The 17,459-nt window shown below is 34.6% G+C and overlaps 1 protein-coding gene across 1 annotated transcript in view; it reads right to left on the bottom strand.

Annotated features, from left to right (window-relative positions):
• Positions 1-6,779: 6,779 nt before the first annotated feature.
• Positions 6,780-17,459, bottom strand: part of TRIP13 (thyroid hormone receptor interactor 13) — a 446,990-nt gene continuing 436,310 nt past the window's right edge. Inside the window, exon 7 of the mRNA XM_074202010.1 lies at positions 6,780-6,861. Coding sequence (XP_074058111.1) covers positions 6,780-6,861 — 82 coding nt within the window. The remainder of the gene's footprint in view (positions 6,862-17,459) is intronic.

Below are 17,459 nucleotides of genomic sequence, written 5' to 3'. Positions count from 1 at the left end.
AGATAGAGACAGAGAGATTCAGTGAGAAAATGAACCTGGGAGGGCATATGAAAGGAATTTTATTTCTTTCTTAAAAGAAGTGTCAATTTTAAATTATACAAAATGAATTTGTAAGGAACTAAGTCTATGTGGTCTTGTGCTCTCTTTTAGTAGTATAAAGCTTGAGAGTAGAGGCTGAGAAAATGACGAGGAGGTTCGAATTATGAAATAAAAGTTGACCCCTAGAACTATTCAGAAGACTGAGGGTGTCTGAGGTCTTGGAGAAGATGGTAGAGAAGTAACCCAAGCCCATATTCAAAGGTTAAGGTCAAAATCATAAGAATTAAATCTAGATTGTTTTGTTTTGCTTCTATGCAAAGAAGCCTGAAATTATTGTTAGATCAGAAAATATGATTACTTTGAATTCTCAGTTGTGAAATCAACCTGGTGATGCAGTGAACTGCTAGACTTGAGGTCAGGAAAACTTGCGTTTAAATCCTATTTCAGTTGCCAAATATGTGATTCTGGCCAATCACTTAATTTCTCTCAAACTCAGTTTTTTTATCTATAAATTGAAAATAATAATAGTATCTACTTCATAGGGTTGTTGTAAAGATCAAATGAGATTATTAATAAATAATGTAACATTTTAAACTAACAAAATTAATAATATGAAATATAACACAGCACAATGAAATTAATATAATTATATTGATTGATATAAAATGATCCAATATTATGCCATAATAATAAATATTATATATAATATTAAATACCATAATAATGAAGAAATTATAATATAATAATATAAATAGTATAAAATTGCATGATATGCTCTCTTTGCAAGGCCATGGGGTTAAGTTAAGGTCACACAGCTAAATATCAAGCGTTGGAGATCAGATATGAATTTGGGTCCTTCTGACTCCAGGGCTGGTACTCTATCCACTGTGCCATCTTAGCTGCCCTTAGAACACCGACCTTGGAGTCAGGGGCAAGTCCCTTAACACTAATTACCTCACATCCTGGATCATCTCCAGTTGTCCAGATTCATATCTAGCCACTGAATCCAGATGATTCTGGAGGAAAAAGTAAGGCTGGTGACCTAGCACAGCCCCGCCCCCCACTCAAATCCAGTTCAAGTGCTTGTCATGGCATCACCTCCCGGATGTAATGGTCTTCTTTGAGAATGAAGGACAAATATTACTATACTATACTATACTATACTATACTATACTATACTATACTATACTATACCCATACCACACCATACCATACTACACCATACCATACTATACCATACCATGGCACACCATACCATACCATACCATACCATACCATACCATACCATACCATACCATACCATACCATACCATACCATACCATGCCATGCCATACCATACCATGCCATGCCATACCATACCATACCATACCATACCATACCATACCATACCATACCATACCATACCATACCATACCATACCTACCCTTACCGTACTGTACTGCATTAAACTATACCACACTAATACTATGCTATGCTATACTATACTACACTAATACTGTTATACTATGCTATCCTATACCATACCATATTTACTGTACTGTACTACATTGTACCATACCATATTATACTGTATTATACCATACTGTACTATACCATACCATACTATGCTGTAGTATGTCATACTAAACTATACTTACTATATCATATTTTAATATAATAACAAATATAGTACAAATACAATCTGATAGTCAGGATGTCTTATGCCGTGGCATCTGGTACCTTCTGGTATAGCCTGAAATAGTTGGTAGAGGGATAAGATAGGAACCCAGGAGTGATCATGCCAAGAGGTGAGTGAGTTGCTTAGATAATATTCATGGAAAGGGAGATATCATCAAGAGAATGGTGTGTCACGTGCCCTCTTCTTTGTCATTTGTCTAGTTTCCCTAACTGTTGATTCTTGTCTTCTTTTCAAGTTTATATCTAGGATGTCTGGTCCCACTCTCTTCTCCCATTACTCCCTGGTGACTGATGAAAAATGTTATTTTTCAGTGTTTGAAATAATAACTGTGTTTCCTAAAAAAATAATAACTGTGTTTTTGTGTCAAGATTTCTGTTAAATAATTTTTCTCTTCTTGCCTATAAGATGTTGTTCTTTTATCAGTAGGGCCTCTCACAACTTAGTCCTAAAAGTCAGGTTATTTTCTCACCCAAAGGAGGACATTTCCATATCCAGGCATGTTATTTTAAGTTTCTGGAAACATTTGTGGCTGATGATAATTTCTCAACCAACACTTAAAGGGAACAAGTGGTGGCTCAAAGGAGTTGGTTTTCTTGTCCTCAAAAGAATGTCAAGGGAATGTAGAGAAGAAAGTTTTGCCAAGAGCCTTTTTCCCCAGACCTTTTTCTTCATTCTAGCATCTACGTTTATTAAAAAAGACTGTCAAAAATCACAAAATCACAGAAAATTTTGACAGGTATTGACCCATATGTATCAGGGTTATGAAATTTAGCATCCTATTACTGGGAAATGTTGGAATAAATTTGGCAAACCAAGCAATTACTGTGTGTCTCATGCTAGGTGCTGGGGGTAGATAAAAGATTTAGTTAAGAGGTAGTTGTGGAGATCACAGAAACAACTCACCTTTAGATCATTCCTTCACATGATATTTAACAAATATTTTAAATTAACAATGGGTGGTAATGACCAAGTCTTCATTCTATTCAGTGAAGGGGTCAGGTTAGACTCACATTTATTCCCAGGGTTATGTTCTTCACCCAACAGTGGAGGGAGCTCTGGGTCAACATCAAGCTCTCTAAGGCTCTCAAAAAGCTATCTCTTCCATCCTTTTTACAGGTATCAAAGAAATCTCACCAGTCTAAAGCTGTAACCTGCAAACTTTTTTTTTTATTATAATCCTATCATTTGCATGTTATTTTTGAGTATATTGCCTTTGTGAATCTTTATTTTTAAATTATATGAATATACATGGTTTTAATGGTTATCATAGCTAAGAGAGATACCAAAGATTTGCTACTCAAAATGGAGAAAGTGCATCAATGATTGATCGAACTTTAAACAATGAAGATTCTCATTTTTCATTTCCATCTATGAACTATGCAAAGGGATTTTTTGAATGCAGCTAGTAAAGACCAATGACTCAGGTGCAGAATGAGATGTATACTTTTTTGGATGTGGGCAATATAGGAATTTGTTTTGCTAGGCATTTTCATTATAATTTTTCCTTCCAATGGAAGGAAAAGGTTGGAGAATGAGAAAATAGATTTTTGTTCATTGAAAAAATAAAATTTAATAAAAAAGAAATATGGCAACTTCAATTTTCATGATGTTAAACAGTGGTATTAATTTTTAACAAATAAATTTTAAGCCCACTGAAGTTAATCATTTGGAAGATTTTTATGGGGTTTTTTTGCAAGGCAATAGAGTTAAGTGGTTTGCCCAAGGCCACACAGCTAGGTAATTATTAAGTGTCTGAGGCCAAATTTGAACTCAGGTACTCCTGACTCCAGGACCAGTGCTCTATCCACTGTGCAACCTAGCCACCCCCATTTGGAAGATTTTTATACAGGTTAGAAAATTGCATTTCCATATTTGTAGATATGAAAGTTTTAATATATGGCACACATATTATTTTTTTGATAGCAAAACCCCCTTACATAATGATGATTTCCAAACATTTCCAAACACTGTCTTTTAAAGGGTCATTTCTTTCTTGTTCTTGAAACATTATCTTTGATATTCAATACATAACAAAAACTAATACAAACCCAGGAATAGAGACAGGACCTATGATTTCATTTTTATGAGGACTTCATAGATGAAGAAGTTCCCTCTACTATCGAAGGTCCACATCTTTACAATCCCTAAGTCTTAGTTGGTAGAGCACTGACTTGTTTAGGGTCACTCAGCCAGTGTGCATCAGATATGGCAATTAAACTCAGGTCTTCCTGGCTTCAAGATGCATTTTCCATCCATAGATCCTTTTTACCACTAACATGAATCTGTCACATGAAAAATCATTCTTAGTGGAAAAGTGGTAAAAGGAAATGAACAGATAATTTTAGACCTACAAACTAGTATCAGACATATAGAAGTTTGCCTTTAATCATTAGGAGAAATACTAATCAAAACAAATCTGAGATTTTATCTTACAATCAGCATAGTGACAATGATAATGAAGGATTGTGGAAAGACAAGCACACTAATACAGAGAAAAGTTTAATATGCACAAAATATTTGTAGCAGTATTTTTGTAGAAACAAAAAACTGGAAACAAAGTTGATACCCTTTGATTGAGTAACAACTGAATAGACTGCATTATGTGAATGTGATAGACTGTTATTGTGTTGTAAAAACAGTATGAAGATGATTGGGGGGGGTGCCAAAAGAGTTAAAGGAACTTCTGCCAGATGAAGTAAGAACAGGAAAAACAAAAGACATGATGACTACAACCATTTAAATGGAAAGAAAATAATAACAACATAGTTGAAACAATAACATTATTAATTATCAAACTTTTAAATTAGTGATGGAAAATAGATGTTTCTGTCTTTTACAGTGTGATAAACTGTGTATACTATTAGGTTTGGTTGAAAGATTGGTTACTTTTGCTGATTGTGTTTTATCCTCTTAAAAAATTCTTTGTCATAATGGATGACTTTCTGTGCAAAATACATTGGAAAATGGAATATAAAACAAAAATCTGTATGTCATTTTAAAAGATTTCAACTTTACCTTGAAGATATAAATCAAGTGTGTGTCTCTGTATGTATGTACATATTTAGTTATTCTTTATCCTTTAATCAATGACATCACAGGATGATGACTTGTGTGTGAATTGCATTTAAGGAAGTCAGAATTACCCAAAATTATCAGTCTCATTTTCTTCCAGAGTTATTGAAGTTCAATGACTAAACAAAAATCAAGACAACTGGCAATGACCCCAAAGTAGCAGATGACCTTGAGACCTTTGATGTCTGACCAAGCATTTCTCCACGGCACCTTCTTCAGTCACCTTCATGGTCCCTGGAACAAATTATTCTCATCTTTCCATTCACCTTGAGAAAGTCTTCACATACTTGGGGTAGACATGAGTTAGACACCCTTAATCTGGTTTAGCCCCTCTAATGAGACAGTTTACTAGATTGTGGCCACTGGGCAAGCTATAGCTTCTTGAAGCTACAAGTTAGAGTTGACTACCAAGTGGACACCAAAGGTGGATTGAGCAGTCCTAAAAAGGGCCCAGCAAGCCATCACACCAGAGGTGCTAGACTTCTCTGAAGAGTGAGGCACATTTAGTATCTACAAATGAAAAGATACTTGTCATCATAGAAAAGTTGGTAATGTCTGAGACACCGTCTTTTTGTAAAAGAAAAATGAATAACACTTTTAGCTGCTTCCTTAATCACTTTTTTTATGACAGTGGGAAGAGATGTTACCCTTCTCTCAGTGTATTCTCTTTACTTCCTTTCTATGTACTCTTTTTAGTCCCATTCTAATCCCAAAGCATGAATTTTTCTTGTCTCAGGAAATGAGTGGAACAATTCTGAATTGAAGAAATGTATATTGATTTGGGCCATTCTTTCCCCCTCTAGAGGAGGCATAACAAGAGAATGTATTAATTGTTCCTTTTTTGCAGGAAAGCTCTAACAAATAACATTTCCAAATAACAATGCCCAACTAATCAAAATCCCCCATGATTATAATGTCATTTTTCTATGCCAGGTTTGTGATTAGTTTCCTTTTTCTTACAGGGATGGTCTGTAGTATATTCTTAGGTCAACATTATTTCAGTTTCTTCCTCTTTTGATTTTTACCAGGTGGCACAGTAGGCAGAGTGCTGAATCTGGAGTCAGGAAGACTCATCTTTCTGAATTCAAATCTGGCTTCAGCCATTTAGTAGATGTGTGACCCTGGACAAGTCATATAACACTGTTTGCCTCTGTTTCTCCATCTGTAAAAATGAACTGGAGAAGGAAATGGCAAGCTCCTCCAGTATCTTTACCAATAAAATCCCAAATGGAATCACAAAGAGTTGGACACAATTGGAACAACTGAACCAAAACAACAGAACTATCTAAATATCTGAATGTCACTCACACACCTCCATCAGAGACAGTTTGCTAACCATTGCAATTGTCTAGTCTAGTTTGTCTGGAAGCTCCTAAGGAAGATGAGAACTGATGATGGAAAATGATGCATCAGACAGGTGGGAGTTCTATTGGTTGGAAGGAGGGTCTGAGAAGATGATAATCTAAAAGTAGGGACCAAGTCAAGATCAAAGGCAATAGGTGAGATATTTCTACAAGGTTAAATTGTTCTGGAGACAAGACTTATTATTAAATGTTTCCTCTTGATAAGGTATTCATGGGCTTTCTGTTTAGACCTTAACTTCTGGTTAAGAGTCATTGGTAAATACTCTGGTCAGAGTATTTGTAAAGTAGAATGTTCCAGATAGCTCTAGAAGATTTCCATTTAAAAAAGAGGAATAGAGGGTGCATACCCCCCTCTTCCCCTGCAGTTGTACATCTCTCTCCCTCTCCCTCTCATTTTTCTATCTTTATTACTGTCTTATATTTATGTTTATCTTCATTATGTATATATACATTTAAAAAAAACACTTCCACACATACACAGGGTGCAGAAGCACACCCACCAATGCAAATATAATTGTATATGTATTTAGGAGGAAGGGAAATAGAGGGAACTCTTTTGCAAGTGTCAGTAAGTGTCTTCCTAAAATTGGGCTTGCATAAAATATTATTTAAATGCATAACTTTATTAAAACCATAAAATAGGATATTGTAATGAGTTATGGTTAATGGTAAGGATTTTAGTTCTACTATATTTTTGGCCATATTGAAGATCTCTGAAATTGCCCGAGATATTTAAAAAAAGTCCCTCTTCAAGTAGAAAAGAAGGGATGAAGAAAGTCACTTTAACAAAAAAAGGGGGGGGTTAAATGATGTCCTTCTGTGATGTCTTTCTTTCTTTTTTTTTTTCAGGACAGCCTGTGGCAAATGACTTTTGGGATCATTGGTTGCATTCCTTCTCACTGAGTTCACTGAGACAAAAACAGAAATAAATAGACTAAGCATACACAGAGACACTTTCTGGAGCCTAAGAGTAAGACTGTATATAATGCCAAAAATTGACATGGAAATTGATATTTTTGATATTTAGATATCTGTGTACATCTGGATATTTGTGAACATCTGGATTTTAGATGGTGGAATCTTCGAGCTTTCATCCAGATGTCTGGCATCATGTTGACATAGTCTTATTCTCCCACTTTTTGAAGGTTCAAAAGAGAGAGATGAAAAAGAATTGCAGCGGGTAGGCCTTGAATCCTGAAGGAGTTAAATAACCAAATAGCATGTGAAAAAAAATGTAATTTTTGTACTCCCTCTAAAAATAGAGGGGGCAGGAAAGCACACTGCAGATGAAGAAGAGAGGGATCTGTTGGCTACAGCTTCAAGGAGCAGTTTATTCACTTTTCAAGATGGCTTTATAAGTCAATTTGCACAAAAATGTCAATTTTTCCATTCCAAGTCATGCTGGGAAGAGGGCACATTTTCGACTTTCACTAAGAAGAAAGGAGGTGGAGAGCTTCTGGCTGGACTCTGAAGGCAATGAGGATTTGTTCATATTCAGAGACAAGTTACATTAGATGAAAATTATCTTTTTTTTCAATCTCTTCATTTTGGTGTTCTTTTAGAAATGAAAAGATTCTGGAGGAAATACTCAAAAAATACTAAAAGAACCAACTAATCGGTATTTCGCAAACTCCAAATACTATTGTTTTTGTTTTTATTTTTCTCCTCTTCCTTAATATGGAGAAAAACTGAAGACAGAAATGAAGAAGCTAATTTTTAATTTTCCAGGCAGCTTTTTCCAGCCTCAAGGAAAAATAAAAGATATTTTTCCTTCTTTAAAATTTGCAGGACAAAATAAATTGACTTGTAAAAGACTGGCTATAAAACATTCTTTTTTTTTTAGATTTTTCAAGGCAATAGGGTTAAGTGGCTTGCCCAAGGCCACACGGCTAGGTAATTATTAAATGTCTGAGGTCGGATTTGAACCCAGGTACTCCTGACTCCAAGGCCGGTGCCCTATTCACTGCACCACCTAGCTGCCCTGCTATAAAACATTCTTTCTCACTTTAGAATCACTTTTACCTTTAGGAACTAGTTTATGCTTTCCCCTTAGCTTTAATATCCCTAGGGATGATTCTGGTGACCAAACTCCAAGGTAAATTCTTTTAAAACATTTCAAAAAGAAAAAAAGACATTTCAAACCAATTAGTTCCACTCATCCATTGACCTTTCTTATTTCCTGGGAAGGTTTATTATATTAGAGATAACTTTAAAAAATTACCAGTGTCCTACATGCAGTTATGGGGCTGATTGATGACTTTACCAGAAGTCTATTTCAAAGACTGAAAAATACACATTTTTTTTTCTACTCAATTTCATCATGGTAGAAAAGTAGACTCTTCTTTTAAGCCTGAAACAGAAGTTGAATCTTTAGTCTTTTCAGGAGGCCTTGGAGAAAAGAAAGCTTATTGAAGATGATGACAACATCTGTCCTCTCCTTAGCAAGATCAGTAGAAATTGTTCAGTTCCTCCAAGATATAGTGACTGAAAATATCTAGGTAGACTAATTGCTGTAATATCTTTTCTTTCTCAGGGTCTCACTGAAGAACTGGCTTACTAGATGGCAAACCACAGAATTGTGAGTGTTTGGGCTCTTTAACAAAAAAGAAAAACTACTCAGTCCTCCACCCCCCCCCCCCCCCCAAATCTGACTGTTTGAATTTCAAGATAAAAGGAGTATAACCATTTAAAGAAGGAAAAGAATGAGGAAGGCATTGGTTGGCAAAAGTTTAAAGTCAATTATTCCGTTACCATGTGAGTTTTATAATGGAGTCTGCCCTCATTTAGTAGGGGCTAAAGGGGGAAGGGAGCAAAGAGGGTTGGCAGACATCAGTTGGTATTTGTTTTTTAGTGTCACTTCAAGCTTTGGATGAAGATCTAAAAAATATCTGAGTTTTCACATGGATGAGGAGGAGGGAGAAAGATAATATCTTTTCACAAAAGCACTATAAAAAGATGCCCTCTATGAAAGACTAGAAAGGAAGAAATGGCATTGAAAGTACTGACATAAACAACAAGTTTCACATTATGCTTGCCAGAAAACCTTGCATTTGAGGGGAAAAAAACAGTTCTAGATTTTTACTTTAAGCTATGCCATTTTTTTTGGTCCCATAAGTATATGCTTTATTCTCATTGTAGCCACCAAGAGTATAAGACAAAAACTGTAAATGAGTTTTGTAGAGGAAAAAAATCTTTATCCTAAGAAAATCGATTTAGAGTTAGAAGGGACCTCTAAAACCATCTTATCCAATCATATCATTATAATGATGAACTCAGGTATAGGGACATAAAAGTGATTTGCATAAAGTAAAATAATTAGTGGAGCTGATATTTGAACCTAGGTCTTTTGACACCAATTCCAGCACCCTTCTATTGGATCAAACTGCCTCTCTAAAAATCCAAGCAAGACATTTTTGCAAAGGAGTCAATAATTTATTTGCCTTATGATAAAAAGGAAAATATGACTTGGGAATCTTGATATTTTGAGCTAGTCCAACTACCTTCTTTAATATGAGAAAGCTGAGACCTCCAAATGTGAAGTGCCCTCTCCAAGGTCATATAGTTAATGAATGGATTCAAACTCAAAAATTCTGACTCCAAGTTCAAGTCTAGTACTTTTTTCCTATAATGTTCAAGCTGCTAACTTCAAATAATATGCTTTAACATTTTTATTGATATCTTTTATTGATATATTTCCCAATTTTTCTCATTTCCAGATAGCCACTCATCTCTTTTAAGAAAGAATGAAAAAGGGCAGCTAGGTGGAGCAGTAGAAAAAGCACCGGCCTTGGAGTCAGGAGTACCTGGGTTCAAATCCGGTCTCAGACACTTAATAATTACCTGGCTGTGTGGCCTTGGGCAAGCCACTTAACCCCATTTGCCTTGCAAAAACCTAAAAAAAAGATTAAAAAGAAAGAATGAAAAAAAAAGCTTCAGCAACACTAACCAATATTTCAAAAAATTTTGGAAGCACATTGAAGTGTTATACACTCATAGTCCCAGCTTCTAAAAGGAACAAGAGGAGATTCCTTTCTCAATATAATTTTGTTTGGACATCATGATTTTACAGCATTCAATTTCAATTGTTTGTTTTTGCTGAATTTTCCACTTACATTTTAATAGTCAATGTATTGTTTTTCTGGTTCTTCTTAATTCACTTTAAATCTCTTCATGTAAATCTCCCCATGCTTTCTATGTGTTCATCAAATATATCACTACTTACAGAACAGAAAATTACATTTGCTTTAATTATTACAACTTTTTTAGCCATTTCCCAACTGATGGATATTTAGTTTGTTTCCAGTTCTTTGTCATTATAAAGGAAAAAAATAGAAAAACACTGCCATAAATCTTTGAATGCATAGGGTCTTTCTGCTTGACATTGATTTCCTTGGAGTAAATATGTCTCACAGTGAAATCTGTAGGTCAAAGGGTATGGATATTTTACTCATTTTTTGTTTTGGATACTATAATTGTAGCAATTATAGTCCATTAATGTGCCTGTCCTTCCAGGAACGTTTTTTGAAATATCTTTCCATTCTACATTGTGGTACATGTTGAAACAATTGAAAGGAAAAAAAAAAACAAAATTAGATTTGATTGATGCATTTGTGCTTAGTATTAGGTCAGCTTAAATACTGATTCAGGTGATGGGAGCTTATTTGTCATTTGCTATGACCCATTTGATCATAAAATGTGAACATGATTGTTCTTTGCTTCAAAGATCTGTATTTCATCAATGTAGGTATTCTCTCCATTGATGAAGATCCCATTATATCTTAGTAGATGTTCTTCATGAATGAATTAAAAAGATATTTTAAACTAAATATAAGGAATTTCATTCAAAAATTAGAATAACCAAAAAACAAATAAATAATAAATAAATAAATAATGAAACAAATAAAACACAATTTATTAATTGCTTCTTTGATGCCAGGCACTATATGTAGACCAGACATTGCTGTAAGTATTGGGGCTAAAAATACATAAAAAGTAAGAGTTCCTGTCATCTTGAAGCATAAATTCTAAAAGGAGAGTTAGAAAGTGACTGAGAAGAGGAGGGCATACATTTGATAGCACATTTTGAAAATGTTTAGGAAGTAAAGTCAACAGTGTCGGAAGACAGAGTGAAAGCTTACCTCTGATGAGCCCAGGATGATCATAAGGTCAGTCTAAGATTCTGGGGGAAGGGAATGAAAATGTTGAGGATGAATTGTTACATGTTAAAAACCATTATTTCCTGGTAGTCAATCTTTTGAAAGTAAGCTCTGAATCTTTAAGCTTGGTTGGTCCTCCAAGGATAGGCATATATCTAAATCCCAGACTAGATCTATAATTTTTCTAGGTTGGTGGGATTTGTTGTACCCTCCATAAGGCAACTAGCTTTCCTGTGAAGAGTAACATTCTTCTTCTCTGCCACTTCAGCAGAAATTATAAGCTACTGGGCACACAAAATTCAAAGCCCATGTTCTGCTTAGGTGATTCCAAGCCTGGCTTATGCTACTTCTGTGCCTTTATTTCTTTTCCTGATTTTAGGTCATTGAATATATATCTTGTGGTGCATGTGTCTGGACTTGGGGATGATTTTAAAACTAAGAAAATATTTATTCCAGAGGACTTCCTCATGTATGGATTAGTCACCCTGTTTCTGTTTGAGTTTGACATCACTGCCCTACAACATCCCTGAAGATGAATATCCAGCCATTGATACTTCCAGTGACAGAGAATTTTTTTACATTATGAACCACCCCATTCCATATTTAATTTCCCTAATTGTTAGCATTTTCTTATTATTCCTTTTGTACAATTATTTCTTTTGAGCAATTTCTTATTATTCCTTATGTGCTATTCTAGAGGAAGGAAAGAGGGATTACCTCTTTCCTTCCTTTAGAATGGCACAAAATAGAACCTTTTCATATAAAATCTTTCAGGCAGTTGAAGACAACTATCCTGTCTTCCCTCTTGGCTAAACACTCCTCATATGATACAATTTCCATTCCCTTTAACCAATTTAGTCACCTTCCGCTGGAAGAATTCTCAATGGTTGGTGCCTTTCCAAACATTAGTGCACTGATTTATTAGGAGGTTTCATGGAACTTAAGGTCTAGGAGACCAAGAAAAAGATAAAAGGTAAGACAAACATAGATTTGGGGGAGCTTGGCAGTGCAGTGGATAGAGCACTGGCCCTGGAGTCAGGAGGGCCTGAGTTCAAATCCAGCCTCAGACACTTAATAATTACCTGACTGTATGATCTTGGGCAAGTCACTTAACCCCATTGCCTTGCAAAAAAACAAAAAAAGAAAAAGACAAGTGTAGCTTTTTTAAAAAGTAGGAATTTGCATTTGAGTAAATTGAGCAAAGCATTGAAGGAAGTTAGAAATGCATAAAGGTGGTAGTGATGAATACGTGCATTCTAGGTATGGAAGGTGTTCTATGCAAAGGCACAGAGGTAGGAGATGAAATTTCATGTACAGGAAACAGCAGGTAGGCCACTTTGATTGGAATGTAAGGTGTGTGAAAAGAGGTGTGCAAGGGCACATCCTGGGCAATAAGCCTGGAAAAAAAGCCTGGAGCTATATTGTGAAGTACTTTACATGCCAGACTGAGAAATTTGCATTTTGTCCTAGGGGCAATCATGAGCCACTGGAGAATCTTGAAAAAGGAAATAACATGTTTGGATGGGGGCATTTTGACTTGGCAACTAAGTGGAGAACAGATTGGAAAGGTAAGAATGGACTTGAGGCAGAGACATTAATTAGGAAATTAATAAAATAGTCCATGAAAGAGATGATAAGAGCATGAATCAAAATTGTGGGTGTGTGGTGGAAAGAACCAGACAGATAGGAGACAGTCGAATCAATTTTGTGGAGACTTTGGAAGTTAATTGGGTATGTATAGGATTGAGGGAAAGGGAAGAGTTGAGGAAGGCTCTAAGTCTGTGAATCTTAGTTTCTAGTGGAATGGCAGTGTCCCACAATTATAATGTTCAAAGGAAGAGGTAAAAAGTTTGGACAGAAAGATAATGCTCTCTTTTTCTAATATGGTGAATATGAGATGCCTATCAGTTGGAAATGTCCAACTGATAGTTGGTAACATGGGTCTGAAGTTCAGGAGACAAACCAGAACTATACTGTGTGTGTATGTATATCTGTATTTATATCTATATATATGTATATATACATATATATATATGTCATCTGTCATCTGTATATATGATAATTGAAACCATGGGAGCTGATGACCTCAGGAATGGAGAAAAAGTATAGAAAGAAAAAAGCAGAATAGGTAGCCTTTCAGTCATTGTGAATGAGGAAATATTTTGCTGAGACATAAATCTAAAGAAACAGAAAGAAAAAGAGTATATATATATATATATATGTATATATATATATATGTATATATATATATATACATATATATATATATATACATACAATATTTTCATGTTTTCTGATCTGAGTATTTCAACCTAATTAGAATCAAGACAGTGGTATCCACAAATAGAGTTACAAATGGGTATAAAGATGTTCCTGTTTGCAGGTGATATTTTGTTGTCTCAATCAAAACAATCCTAAGATGTTGTAAAATCTCCTGAAAGATATATAATTACTAAAAGGAATTTGCCTTGTACATCCACACAGAAAAGACCAATTGGAAGAAGAACATCTATTACTCATGGATAATGCAGAAATACATACATCTGGGAAGACAATACAAATGAAGAATGAGTTGGGTCCTGAGTTGAAAAAAGAGAAGGAGAAAAGGCTGGATTGCTTTTGAGAAACCACAAACCATAATTACTGACCCCAAGCTTCCCTTAAAAATTAAGATTAATCTTTTTGATATAAATGTTTTTGCCATTTTTGCTGTATGACAATGAGACCTGGAACACCACTGCTTTTGAAGGGCTAAAGCTGAGCATCACACAGAGGATAATGGAAAGATACGGAGTGAGTGTCAGGAAGCTGAACCATATAACCAGAGAGGAATTCCCAAGAAAAAGGATGGCATCAAATAATTATGTGACCAAAAGAGAAAATGAGCTAGAGTAAGGGCAAGGGATGAACAATCAGAATGTTCTATTGTTATCCTTGTGAAGTAGGAAGAATTGGGAAGATGTGGATTACACAAGATGGCTAAACATGAACAATATGCATTTAACAATTTTGGAGGTGACTACCAAATTGGTGATATAATGGATTCATTTGAATATTGAAGATACAAATGGGTAAATTACCAAGGACTTTACAGATATAGGAAAGAGGACGAAGAAAATTTACAATACAGATAATATCAATATCAGATTGTAAGAGTTCAATTTTAATGAAAAAACAAAACTAAAGTGAACATCAATCATGTGTTAAATAAATAAAATTTTGCCCTTCCTATTCTTCCCTTCCCCTACACTAGGACAGCAAATAATCTGATAGAGATTATACACATATGATCATGTTGCACATATTTTCATATTAGTCACATGGTGAAAGAAGAATTAAAGCAAAAAGGGAAAAACTACAAGAAGGAAGAGGCCAAAAATAATTTTAAAAAGGTGAAAATAGTATGCTTTGATCTGCATTCAGATTTCATAGATTTTTTCCCTCTGGATTTGGATGGCATTTTCTATCACAAGTCTGATCATTTTATTGCTGAGAAGAGCTAAATCTATCTTAATTATTGCACAATGTTGCTGTTAAGGAACAATGTTCTCTTGGTTCTGCTCACTTCCCTCAGCATTAGTTCATATAAGTCTTTGAAGATTTTTCTGAAATCTGCTTGATTGTTTTTTTATGGAGCTATAATGAGTAATAATAATTCCTGAAATATTTATTTTATAGGATTGTTTTGAGGAAAGCACTTTGTTAATACTAGAATGTTGGGTAAATAATCTGTTACTGTATTTGGCCTTTGTATTTAACTTTGAGTTCTGAGCCCTCCAGGAAAGCTTATGAAAGGACTATGTTGAGAAAAGAGGAAGCAAGAGACTGTATCATTTTTCTTTTCTTTTTTTTTTTAGTTTTTATGCAAGGCAAATGGGGTTAAGTGGCTTGCCCAAGGCCACACAGCTAGGGAATTATTAAGTGTCTGAGGCTGGATTTGAACTCAGTTACTCCTGACTCCAGGGCAGTGCTCTATCTACTGCGCCACCTAGCCTCCCCCCAAGACTGTATCATTTTTAAAAATTAAATTATTTATTTTTAACACATGCAAAATTTTTAATATTTATTTTTTTCTGTAATATTTTGAAATTAAAGCTATGTAGAGTCTAAATCATTATGGAGTATGGAGTAGAGAAGTGCAAATAAAAACAACTCTGAATTAGCCAATATGACAAAAAAGAAAAGTGATCAATGTTAGAGGGGTGGGAAAACTGGGTTAATAAATCATTGTTGGTGGAATTGTGAACTGATCTAACCATTTTCCTCATTTACCTTCCCCCCTCTCTTTGACAGTGAGTAATCTGATATAGGTTATACATACATAACCATATTAAACACTTCCATATTAGTCATACTATGAAAGAAGAATCAGAACAAAAGGGAATAAAACCATGATAGGGAAAAATTAAAACATAAAATAAATTTTAAAATCGAAGATATTATGCTTTGATTTACATTCAGACTCCAGAGTTCCTTCTCTGGATGTGGATAGCATTTTCTACCACAAGTCCTTTAGAATTTTGATCATTGTACTGCTGAGAAGAACTAAGTTCATTATAGTTGATTATCACAAAACGTTGCTGCTAATGTATACAGTCTTCTAGTTCTGCTCACTTCACTCAGTATCAATTTATGTCTTTCCAGGCTTTTCTGAAATCTTTTCTGAAATCATGATTTCTTATTGAATAATAGTTTTCTATCACATTCATATTACCACAAATTGTTCAACCATTCCCCAACTGATGGACATCTTCTCAATTTCCAATTCTTTGCCACTATAAAAAGAGCCGATCCAAATAATTTTGTACTTGTGGGTCTTTTTCTATTTTTTTATAATCTCTTTAGGATGCAGAACTAGTAGTTGTATTGCTGGTACACACAGTTTTATTGCCCTTTGGGCATAATTCCAAATTGTTCTCCAGAATGGTTTGATTAGTTCACAATTCCATCAACAATGTGTTATTATCCCAGTTTTCTCACCCCTCTAACATTGATCACTTTTCTTTTTGTCATATTGGCTAATTCAGAGTTGTTTTTATTTGCATTTCTCTAATATATAATGAATTAGAGCATTTTTTCATGACTATATATACTCATTTAATTTCTTCCATCTGAAAGCTGCCTATCCATATCTTTTGACCGTTTATCAATTGAAGAATGACTTTTAGTCTTATAAGGTTGACTCAGTTCTCTATAGTTTAGAAATGAGTCTTTTATAAGAAACACTAGATATAAAAATAGTTTCCCAGTTTACTGCTTACTCCTTTTAATCTCAACTGCATTGGTTTTATTTGCACAAAAGCTTTTAAATTTAATGTAATCAAAATTATTCATTTTGTATTTTATAATGTTCTGATTCTCTTGTTAGGTCATAAGCTCCTCCTCTTTCCTTAGGTCTAACAGATAAATTATTCCTTGTTCTCCTAACAGGCTTATGGTATTACTTTATGTCTAAAATCCCCTACCCATTTTGACCTTATTTTGATATAAGGGAGACTATATCTTAGATGCTGTCTGAGATCCAGGAATCCGGCATTGTGTTTACATACACATACCTAGAAGAATCTCATTTGTAGTATATACACTGACTCAGGTTTTTTTTATTACCATAGTCATTAACTTCATAGTAATCAAATAGATTAAGCAGTGACCTAGTTCAGTCATTAAAATGGTCACAAATGCCAGATCACTAGCAGCATGGTCCATTTATTTTTATCCTGTTCCCAGTTATAGGAAAGCAAAGGGCAAGACCTCAAAGGAATCTCTGGAAAAGCCATAAGCGTTTTAAAAGATCTGAAGAATGAGACTAATTTCTTTTTAATTTCCAAAATTGACTATTACGAAGGGTTTTGGAAAGCTGTTATTTTTCTAATTGTGTTTGAAAGTGCAGGAAAAAACTGAAGAAATGTTTACAGTTTCATAACCTAGAAAACAGCACAAAGGCATTTTTTCCTGCTGCCTCTAATGCAAGCTGAAAGATGTAAACAAATATAGACTTAGGACAAAAGTGATCAATAGGTTCAAATGCATGATATATTTTTGCTAATGAAGTAGGAAGAGGAGTCTGTGGGAACTGGAGAAAGGAGTTCTAGTCCCAACTATAACTGTTGGTAACCAAGTGTTCTCTGTGCCTCTCCTTCCTCATTCAT

This window comes from Macrotis lagotis, chromosome X (assembly GCF_037893015.1).
Source record: "Macrotis lagotis isolate mMagLag1 chromosome X, bilby.v1.9.chrom.fasta, whole genome shotgun sequence".
In the NCBI taxonomy this organism is placed as follows: domain Eukaryota; kingdom Metazoa; phylum Chordata; class Mammalia; order Peramelemorphia; family Peramelidae; genus Macrotis; species Macrotis lagotis.
Note: the sequence above shows the minus strand (reverse complement) of the source record. Positions and strands in the feature narration are given on the sequence as shown.